This window comes from Synchiropus splendidus, chromosome 4, assembly GCF_027744825.2.
Source record: "Synchiropus splendidus isolate RoL2022-P1 chromosome 4, RoL_Sspl_1.0, whole genome shotgun sequence".
NCBI lineage: Eukaryota > Metazoa > Chordata > Actinopteri > Syngnathiformes > Callionymidae > Synchiropus > Synchiropus splendidus.
This window is the reverse complement of record NC_071337.1, coordinates 14,744,468-14,755,582: the sequence shown is the minus strand read 5'-3', so window position 1 is coordinate 14,755,582 and position 11,115 is coordinate 14,744,468. Positions and strand designations below refer to the sequence as shown.

Sequence of the window (11,115 nt, the reverse complement as noted above, 5' to 3'; positions counted from 1 at the left end):
ATATAATATAAATTTTTTTTCTAGGGTTAAAAGAAGAGAAATTTCCTCCATAATATGCAACATGGATGTTGCAACATGGTATTTCCTTCTTGTTTCTTGAAACAAGATTTGTCTTTAAATCTATTTAGTCCAGACATTTCACTTCAAATCTCCTAGCTTGTTTTTCCCTGTAGTCTTGACGTAGTCTCGTGTTTTATGTGAACAGTGTTAAAGACAACTGTAACAGTGTAGTGAATACCATGTTAGAGGAATGAAGTTTGTACGCCAAAGCGGTAGGTGGCGAAATAACCCCACAGCACCGGAGCCAGCGCCAACGATTTAAACGGAAACCAAAGCACTCCGCATTCGTTGCCTACACTACACTGTTTTTGTCAAATTGCCCTTTGTTTTCCGATATAATTTTGACCTTTCGTTTCTGCGTTGCGTTTCATTGCGCTTTCAGATTTATTTGTCAACACATTCAGGAACTTTAAGGCGCTGGGTCGAGAAGCTATCTGTGCTTATTTTGGGGCAAAATGACGGAGTTGTCTACTGCGGATAGCTTCGAAACTCCTTACGAAGACGATAATGATTTCATAACATGCACCGTAAGTCACTGACTGAGGCATCTTTCTTTTGTAATTCATTTACTTGTCTAAGTGTCACAGCGTATCCTGTGTGAACGGTTGTTTACGTTGTCACTGGCCTGGACAGTTGATCTTAAATACACATTCAATGCATCACAGTATATATATATATATATATATATATATATATATATATATATATATATATATATCGGTTGATGTTATACAAATAATATACTTTGGGGGATATCACAGTTCAACCTGTGATTGCAAAACTGCTCGATTCTGTTCTAAGATTTTCCTATGCTCTTCATAGGTGTGTGAAAAGTCCATCAAAGGGAACTCGCTGTACAAGATACACTTGACAACTACCAGTCATTTGAAGGTATGCCCCACGAATTCCTGAGGATCGATTTTTGCAGGCATTTGTCATCTGCATTTTGAAATTATGTTATTTTCACACTGATCTTTTGTTGGTTACACTACCTGTTGGTGCCAGACATGTTTGGGATTATTCACAAACCATGGTAAGTCAAAATCCCAGACATGTTCTGACCGGAATCATGGGGATAAGGACTCCACCGCGAAGGCCGGAGACAATCTGCATTCACTGCTTCCTGGCCTACAAGCTGTGTGCACGTCTCATCTCTTACTGGACTTGACAATTTCACTGGACCCAAATCACCTACACAGTGCTCAGGGATCTGCTCAGCACCAACAAAGGTGAAGCACTAATTTCTTGTCCAGTATGGACAAGAACCGTCAGTGTTTCCAGTATTTTTTTTTTATTTTTTATTAACAACGCATTGGATGGAGGCGGTTGTGAAAGCAGGACTCTGTTGGATTCTTTATGTTTTGGAAGCCGGATCGCTGCCAACTGTCCATTATTGGAATCTTAATAAGGGTTTTTTAATGGACACCTGGTCCTGTAGACCTCTCATATTTCCCTCAGTGTGCTTGAGAGAAATGTTGCCAGATATCAGAATCAGAATCAGAATCAAATTTATTGCCATGGTCAGTGGGGAGCCCACTGACTAGGAAAGTGCCTTGGAATAAAGTGCAACAAAAAACAAATAAAATAAAATAAATAGAATAACATTACAACAAGGCTGTTCATGAATTTAACAATCTGACGGCCGAGGGAAAGAAGCTGTTCCTGTGACGGGAGGTTCTGGTCTGGATGGACCGTAGCCTCCTGCCAGAGGGAAGAGGAACAAACAGTCTATGTCCAGGGTGAGAAGGGTCGGCTCTGATCCGACCTGCACGTCTCTGGGTCCTAGAGGCATACAGGTCATGAAGAGGTGGCAGGCTGCAACCGATCACCTTCTCAGCAGAACGTCCGATGCGCTGCAGTCTGCTCTTGTCTCTGGAGGTGGCGCTGTTGTACCAGACGGTGATAGAGGAGGTGAGGATGGACTGGATGATGGCTGTGTAGAACTCCACCAGCAACTTCGTCGGCAGTCGTAGTTTTCGTAGCTGCCTCAGAAAGAACATTCTCTGCTGGGCCTTCCTGATGAGGGACCTGATGGTTGGCTCCCATTTGAGGTCTTCAGTGATGGTGGTTCCCAGGAAGCAGAAGGAGTCCACAATAGGAATGGATAAACCAGCCAACATGAGAGGGGACGGAGGAGCTGTTACTCTCCTGAAGTCCATGATCATCTCCACTGTCTTCTGAGCGATGAGCTCCAGGTTGTTGTTGCTGCACCAGGACACCAGCCGCTCCACCTCCCTCCTGTAAGCCGACTCATCTCCATCTGAGATGAGCCCGATGATGGTGGTGTCGTCCGCAAACTTGATCAGCTTCACGGACTCGTGGCTGGAGGTGCAGCAGTTAGTGTACAGGGAGAAGAGCCATGGAGAGAGAACACAGCCCTGAGGAGACCCAATGTTGAGGGTCCGAGTGTCAGAGACAGTCGTCCCCAGCCGCACACGCTGACTTCGGCTGGTCAGGAAGTCTGTAATCCATCTGCAGAGGGAGTCAGGCACGTCCAGCTGGCGAAGCTTGTCTTCAAGCAGAGTTGGAAGAATTGTATTAAAGGCAGAGCTGAAGTCCACAAACAGGATCCTGGCATAGGTTCCTGGGGAGTCCAGATGCTCCAGAACGAAATGAAGGGCCTGGTTCATTCTATATGCAGAGTATAGAGGCTCTTTTAAGAGCTTGACACTCTCTGGACACCCAAAGGGGTGTTTTTTTTTTTTAAATCATAGCAGGTTTCAAAAGCAGAGCATTGGGGGTGAAATCCCATTTTTGGGGCCCCTTGTGCTGATGTCATGCTGGGGAGAACCCTGCATAGCCATTGGATTTGCGATCTAGGACTGCACCTTTGCCTGGTCTACAAATGTTTTGGCATCTTTGGTAAATGTTGTGGGTATACAATGGGATGTGATCAAAGTTTCACCCCAAACCTCACCTATTACCATATACCGTCAGGCATGATTCACCGGAGGAGAAGAATAGCACTATTTGGGTCTCGGATTGATTGTTTGCAGGAACCAAAAAGGGAAACTCATCAATCCATAATGAGTTGATCTGCATTCATGAACACTTTCACAGTGGCACCACTGTGTTTTCTCCTTGGCGGGGTTGTAGATTGAAGATCTGGATCAAAACTCAGTTTGGATCCCTGCTCTTTTATCCCTTTGCTTGCTTGCCATCAAGCAATTCATGGCAAGATTCCTCGGATGTTTGATCATCGCGAAGAACCCGTTGGACTTATTATTCCGTGCTTGAAAGAGACCCAGGAATCAGTGGGAGTGACCAAGAGTGGAAAACTACGGCGGAAATGGCGTATAGAAGGAAAATGACTGGTGTGAGTATAAGCTTTTCTGGAGGGCATAGATACCTGATGGCTGGCTGTCAGTACCTTATCTATGCCCTTGGCCTGCTCAACGAACCAGTTTTGGACTGACTGTAAAAACCTGGTTCAGACCATCCAGTATTTATGTGCATATCTTTTAACCAAGAGATTGAACAATCGGAGCTGACACGACTTCACCCCGGCAGTCAGGGGTTATGTGCTCGCTGGGTTCAACAAGGGCCGAACTGGAAATGAAGCACTGCTGAAGATGATTCCGACTTCTGGAATTAAGTTGATGCTCTGGGAACATCGTAATTGGGCCGATAATTAAACGTGTGCCAACATCTCTGCGAAAGTGAATGGTTATTGACCAACTTTTCTATGCCTTTCTTTTATCTTCTGACAGAGAGAGGATGAGCTTGTTGCACAAGGTAAGTAGTATGACCTACACCTGGGCCCCGTTTTTAACTGTCGATTTAATTTCAAAGTTGCATCACTCTGAGTACTTCCTCTGAATGGAAGGCATTTGGAAATCGACTAAACCTTTAGGGAGGCCCCTCCGGTCAGATCTGAATGTTATATTTCAGACTTAAAGGTAGGTATTGGCTGTATGCTCTTAAAGCGTCATGTGACATCCACTTGCGCCGCTGTCCCTCTGTCAGTCAGACCGTGACCAGTACCATATTGACCACGGTCGTGTAGATTGTCCCTTCTGCCCTTACATAGAGACCAACTGAGGGTTATTGTGTGCTGTATATGCTGGCCATGAATATCGTGGTCAACTAGCCACACAAGTGGTCATTTGGGCCAGCACTGGAATCGTCTTGTTACTCTCTGATTTTGGAGTAACTCATTGACGTGTTCCTTAAGATGTTGGCCTAATCTTTGAACAATGGACTAGGGCTGCAACAGACTGTCTTCATGACAAGTCCACCAGTTGACATACGACGTGTATTGATTGACAAACATGCCGACACGTCTGATTGTAGTGCTGTGAATAGTTATTTAAAAAAGGCAAACTTGGATGTAGATTGTTATATACACTAGTGTTTTCGAACTGTACTTCTGTACTTATTGTCTCATAATATGGTTTGGCAAATATTTGCCAAATATATATATTTGGCAAATGGTGCCTCTCACTTTAGTCTCTGATGTTCATTGTTAAATGTTCCCATACTCCTTTTGACTTATGGGTCACAATTCTCGTGGATCCCCGTTTCCCCTCTTACTGCGCATTGTGCTCGCTTGTGGTGAAGAGAGCGATGACATCATGATGCGTTGACGCATGACAGTTTCTCAATTAATAGTTGTAGTAAACTTGTCAACTCTCCCTACAATGGACCAAACATTTTTGGTGGCTGGGGTCCTTGAAGCAAGACCACCTGGGCGATTTGGATTTCTGGAATGTGACTGGTTCTGTCTGATATTCAGCCATTGTCCTGAAGAAAATCATTTGCAGTTTGGTGACTGCTGACGCCAGGCAGTAGTTGATGTTGGCTTATTTAGTCAACATATATTCCACTCCTATCTCCGGGAGTTGTTTCTCCAGATCTGCATCCTTCATTATCAGCAGTAGTGGATTACTCACCTCAAACATCGAGGGACCCTTTGTGTCCTGCTAATGTCTTGTGCAGTTGCTGAGTAATAACAGAGTGGTGTTATCATTGATGGTGGAAGAGGATGCTTGTTTGCCTATTTCACAAGCAGACTCTACCATTCGGCTTGCGGGGGTAAAAAAAAGGGCAGGATGAAATTTGATTTTGATTATGGTTCCCCCACGATTATGATAAGAGAATCGACGAAAAAGGATTATTCAGTTATACATCTCGCTTGTTGCTTGTGTTCTGTCCCTGGAGGAACACTGCGGGAAGTCCTGGGCCCCATTCTTGAGACCAAATCCGGATTTCACTTAGTATACATGGATCGCGGAAAAAAACAAAAACTTTTCTGGTGCTGTTGATCCCACTCAAGTCTATCAATGACATTGAAAAGATAGACAGGGGTCTATGCTTCACCAACGGTACCATATATAATATTTGTGAGGTAAAATGGAAAGTTTCTCCTCCTCCATTCTGAAGGCATGTTTTTATTTTATTTTTTATTCTTTATTTTTTTTACTTTTGCTGAGCTCTCAAGAGCATAGACTCGAAATTGTCAAGTGCGAGTTCCATCTTTGTAGCTTGATGGATTCCTGACCTGAGCTGTTGGTGTACACAGGGATGAACACTGTGGGGATCACATCTCTGAGGATAGTTGGTACCTCAACGGGACGTGTATGGTGTCAACTTGAAGTTGATACCTCCCTTCCTCAGTGACATGGCTCAGTCTTGCCTGCCAAGTCAACTAAGTCTGTCATGGCTGTGGTTCTACAGTATAAAATGACAATCCTTGTCATTCTTTTGTGCAACTCATTTAATAAATGAAGGATTCATGAAAACACTTTCTGCCTGGAGTGATTTCCAGATCACTGCAAGTGATATTGCATTAATATAAACATCAACTTAAGCTTCTTTTGTAATATTTCCAAAACAGATTTCTAAATTTGTCATCTCATGCTGACTCCCTGTTGTGTTCAGGGCTCTTGACCAGGGACCAGAGGGTCCCCATCTTCGATGATATTTTACAATATCTGAACTATCTTCAGCTGGGTGAACCCATCATCGGTAAATAACACGTCGGCCCACTTCAAGTTTTCTGTTGTTATTTAATGCTTATTAAATAATATCTGCTTTTTCCCCAGGTTTAAGTGTCGTGCAGCAAACATCTGTTGGAAATGCTGAAAGTGCTACATGGCCCATATACACGTGTCTTATGTGTAAACAAAATGTAAACCTACCTGCAATGGTTACCCACTTGATAGGAAGAAAACACAGACAGAAGTATATTGTAAATCATTTTGATCTGTTTTATTTATTGAAATTTGAGTGAATATGTTAATGTTTTTACGGCATCCATGCAGAAATCCAACTGGCCTGACATGTTGAGTGGGGATTTGGACTCCAGCAGTGGAACAAAGCTCATCAGATACAAGGCAGAGATTGTAGAGCAACAGGAGGGAAGAGGTTGCCCAATGGTTGGTATCACTCACCTTGCTGACTACTTGTTGCTTGATGGCTGAATGAGTGTGATTTATGTTTCAGCCCATGAGGAATGTAAAATATGTGTGGAAATCTCAACCCTCAAAAGGTATGCAGTGTTCTACATTTTGTGATGAAGTACAGTGGTACCTTGGTTCTCAACCACAATCCTTTCCAGAAGCGATTTGTTCGACATCTGAATCGATTTTCCCATTACAATGAATGGAAAAAGAAATAATGCGTTCTAAGCCTTAAAATAGGCCTTTGTAGGAGTGAATGTAGAGTGTCTGCTGCAGGTGCGCTGTTCCTCTATGTGTGTGGCCGCTGCATGTGGGAGGGGTTGCCGAGTGAGTGACGTCTCTCCAGAAGTGAAGAGGTGTCCGGTGCGTGTCCAGCTCTGAATGTGCGCTTCTGTGCAGTTTGGCTGTGACAAAGTCATAAACCAAGTCACGCTCTGTCCCAGACTCGCCTCATCCCTGTCCCAGCTCCAGCCCACAACAGGACATCAAACCCTGGAGTGAGCGCTCCAGCCTCGGAGGTGTGGAGAGCGAGCAGCTCCCCTGTGACACTCTACCACGGTCCAGTGCGGAGACAGGAAAGGTTTTACACCTCAATATGAAGAAAAAACTCTCAGTAAATGTAGCTAACGGGACACGTCTGCATACAGAGGCTGCGTTATACACAATAACAGAGCTCGTCGTTGGTCAGCTGATCGGTGCGCACACATTATGTTTTTTCTGGCTTTTTTCGGGAGAGTTCTGGATTTTTCGTTCTAAATCCGAAGCAAAAAAATCTCGAAATTTTTGTTCGAACTCCAATTTGTTCAAAGTCCAAGATGTTCGAAAACCGAGGTACCACTGCAATTAAAAGATTTATAAATGGTACTTGAAATTACACACAAAAATGCAAGTGATGCTGGACATTAACTGCCACAGGATTTTATTGTGATTCTGAACATCCTGTTCCAGTAGAAAAAGTAGAAATTATTTAATAATCTAATGATAAACAATGTTAACCGTGAAGCAAAAGAAAGCTGTGTAAAGTTTTAGATCCCATAATATCTGCATTAATTCCTGCTGTCAGTAAATAATGTCACTTTAAATTTATGGATCTGGACAGTTCTAGCCTTAGACACATTGTTTTATCTGGCAACATACAGAAGGCGACTGAAGTAGACTGTTTTTCAAAACTTTTTTTGCATAGCACACCCACTGATTTTCGTTTACCATTTCTTGATTCTTAGCTAAAAAACGACAGAACCTCAAAGGAAATGCTTCATTTCCAAAATTTGATTCTGCACCAACGCAACATGTCGACTCCTTTCAACAAGGGAGGGACATTCCCAACCATTCATTGGATCAAGATGTGCCCCATGGATTCAACGGAGAGAGACATGAGTACCAAAGAGAGGATAAACTGGGCTACAGTGTCCACCAGAGTGACTGGGTAGATGAGGGCGAAGCAGACAGAGGGAGAGAGTTCTCAGACCCTGATTTTCAAAGGCTGTATGATAAAGTAGCTCTGGATTCTCCTTCTCCAGTTGTTCGTAAACCTGTGCTTCCCCGTTACAATCTCAGAGATGAGCCTCCTTGTGGACAGGCTTTGTATGAAGAGCACTCTCCTGGTGCTGATCCTGATCGCCACAAAGATTGGTTTTCTGATAACCCCTGGCATGAGCAAGATTACAGCTCCTCTGACTTAGAAGCACCAACGCACTATGCCGAAGCAGAAAAGCAGTGGTCGTCTGCTGACATACGCACAACCAGAGAAGGACAAGAATGGCGAGTACCAACTAAACCTGTGCCCAAAAGCAGCTTTTCCTCAAATGTCATGAGTAGCGAGCCACGTGGTCGTGTCCTGGTGAAGGATTACTACCATCAGATGAGTGACTCTTCTCCCAATGAGCGGTTTGAAAACCCAGCGCCCGCCAGAGCGCCAACATTCCAGTCATCCATGGATGTGAAGAGGACACTCTCCAGTATCCCTGAGCCATTCATGCGCTTTCTGGAAGGATCAGAAGACCACAAGGGTAGCCGAAAGAGAGGTAGCCGCTTCTCTGACGCCACAGCTGAGGAAGTAGCCACTGCCAGAGAAGTGTAAGTTTAATTTCAGAATGTTTTCAAGTGAACAAATGAGTCTAACCTTTCTCTTAATGTTCAATTTACTTTTTATTCTGCGAAGATACAGAGGCGAGTATTCCTCGATGTTCGATGGACCTTTGGCTGCAGATCGGAGTCCAAACCAGACGGAATTACGTCCATTATCTTCTTCAATGTTGTCTGGACGGTTAAGGGCATCAAACCAGGTGGAACATCGAGAATTTACCTCAGTGCTTTCTGGGTCCTTCAGAACAGAGACGAGTTCAAACCAGGCAGAATTTTCACCAGTGTATTCCTCAAACATAGATGGCCCTTTTAAAAGAGAGAGGGTCCCAAACCAGACAGAATTCCGACCAGAATATTCGTCACTATTAGACGGTCCATCGAGGAGGGGGAGTAGCCTCGACCAGACAGAATTCCGACCAGAATATTCTTCACTGTTAAACGGCCCATCGAGGAGGGGGAGTAGCATCGACCAGGCAGAATTCCGACCACAGTATTCTTCAGGATCAGAAGGTCCTTCTAGGAAAGAGAGTGGCCTCAGAGATTTTTCATCAGATTATTCTTCGGTGTCAGAAGGCCCTTCAAGGAGAGGCAGTGGCTTCAACCAGACAGAATCACAACCGGAATATTCTTCAATGTTGGATGGTCCTTTGTGGAGAGAGAGGGGTCCAGTTGATGCTGAATACCGACCACATTCTTCTTCAGTGTTGGGTGGCCCTCCACCATCGCAAAGGGGTTCATTCATGGCAGAGAGTCGTGCAAGGCATCTCCCTGTGTATGAAACAGATTTGCAGGTACCTGAATATAGTTGAATGCGTGAAATAGTAGCAGCCCATCAGTATCCTCAATCTTCTCATTTGTTTTTGCAGGACCATCCTCCGGGAATTCGCCAAAAAGAAATGTCTGGCCCTGAAGCTGTTCTTGATATGCTGGTGAGAGTCAGCCACTGTGGCACATTAATAGTAGTGGTTTGCATGTTGGTATGGAACAGACTGACTCGAACATTGTGTATTCAAGTATTTCTTCAGTACTTTAGTAACAGACAACCAACACAGTATTTGCCTGTAGAGAGCTGAAAAGCCATGCAAAGACACCCATGCGACCCAGACCTTTTTTTTCTGCATCACAAGAGTGATGTGTACGTTAAAGGGGGTGGAGCAAATGAAATGCCGTGTTTTTCCTTACTTCAATTGTTAAGTTCCACTCCTCGAGTCAGGACCAGAAATAAATGTTCTGATTCTCTTTGTTAACACTAATGCATTGATTGATGAATTGATTAATGTTCACGACACGTTTTGTCTGCTTTTAGGATGACGTTGAAATTGAAAATGCAGAGGACGCCAAGTTCCTAAAGAACAAACTTCTGAACATTTTAAACGAATACAAGGCCAAGAAAATGGAGAGAACCGATGTAGGTGACCAGGTTATTAGTGTTCCACCGTGGAAGGTGTGTGCAAGTGTTTTTTAACTTTGCTTTGCACTCTTAAAAGCAAAACAAAAGAGGCAGGAATGAAGAGTATTGCAGTCCTGGTTCAAGACCTTCTCAGGAACGTCCATATGAGAGTCGCGTCAGAGACGACGGCGACATGAGACGCTCAAATGACCTTGATTACAGAGATGATCAGTTAAGAGGCGGCTGGAGAGATGACTACGGACCCGCCAAAGCGAGGCTGGATTGTCGTCCCACAGAAAGCAAGCGCCCAAGCAGAAGGGCTTATGAAGGTTTGATTCAATAAACGGCTGTCAGAACTTTGGACATAAACAATTGTGTAGTTTCAGAACTAAATCATTTTGTCTGTTTTCTCTTCTTTCTCTCCTCCTGATGTAGAAGTGTTTGGTCCTGCAGAGATGTATCCAGATGAGCTGCAACACATGCGGAAAAGGTTATCGGAGAGCATGGAGTCTCGCAACTATCCACTTGCTCCCAATGAGCACTTCCATGGCAATGCCGGCCCTCCTCGTGACTTGGATCCAAGAGGCCCGAGAAGCATGCAGTACTCGAGCAATATTGATAAACTCAACTCCACGTTGATGGCTCTCATTAGGCGCAAATGATGAGAAGCGTTTGATTCAAAACTGGCATAACAGCGACATCATTTTGTTTTTACAGATCTCTGTTGTTTAGACAACTGGCTGGTGTGAAGTAAAGCGCTTCACCGACAACCACAACAGCAGAGAAGCTGAATCTTGTGCAGCGTTTTATTTGATGGATGTGTGGACCTAGAGCATATTTTTTTGATGTGGCAACTCATGATTCCTGTTTTCTGTTCCACCTTTTTCTCTTACCACAGGTAGGAGAGATTCTTATTAATAAAATCATGAAATGTCTTCAAGCATGATGTCTGTCTTATTACATCGACATGTCCATCACCTGTCTATTGTAGAGTAATGCAGATTATTCTAGTTTTATTGCATATTTATATTCATTCACGCTGGCTGTTCTGAAACCTGTGGAATGGACCGGCAATGTAGGAAAATAAAAGCATTTTCCTTGTCAGTATCTTGTTCATATCGAAGTTTTGCTGTGCACTCTCTCAAACATTAATGTTTTATTTTCTCCTGCTTTTTTTTT

The 11,115-nt window shown here is 43.8% G+C and overlaps 1 protein-coding gene across 4 annotated transcripts; it reads left to right on the top strand.

Annotated features, from left to right (window-relative positions):
- Positions 1-160: 160 nt before the first annotated feature.
- Positions 161-10,926, top strand: si:ch211-13c6.2 (uncharacterized protein LOC100000125 homolog). Of its 4 annotated transcripts, none has more exons than XM_053863680.1 (13): positions 161-587; positions 883-951; positions 3,771-3,795; positions 5,941-6,027; positions 6,105-6,250; positions 6,324-6,437; positions 6,505-6,550; positions 7,685-8,537; positions 8,629-9,337; positions 9,413-9,475; positions 9,853-9,954; positions 10,034-10,265; positions 10,372-10,926. In XM_053863680.1, the coding sequence occupies exons 1-13, from the start codon at positions 516-518 to the stop codon at positions 10,596-10,598; spliced, it is 2,745 nt and encodes a 914-aa protein (XP_053719655.1). In that variant the 5' UTR covers positions 161-515; the 3' UTR covers positions 10,599-10,926. The 4 variants fall into 4 exon arrangements, with proteins under 4 accessions (XP_053719655.1, XP_053719654.1, XP_053719656.1 ...); XM_053863679.1 differs by having other exon boundaries at positions 163-587; positions 8,623-9,337; positions 10,372-10,924; XM_053863681.1 differs by lacking the exon at positions 3,771-3,795 and having other exon boundaries at positions 513-587; positions 8,623-9,337; positions 10,372-10,923.
- Positions 10,927-11,115: the final 189 nt, after the last annotated feature.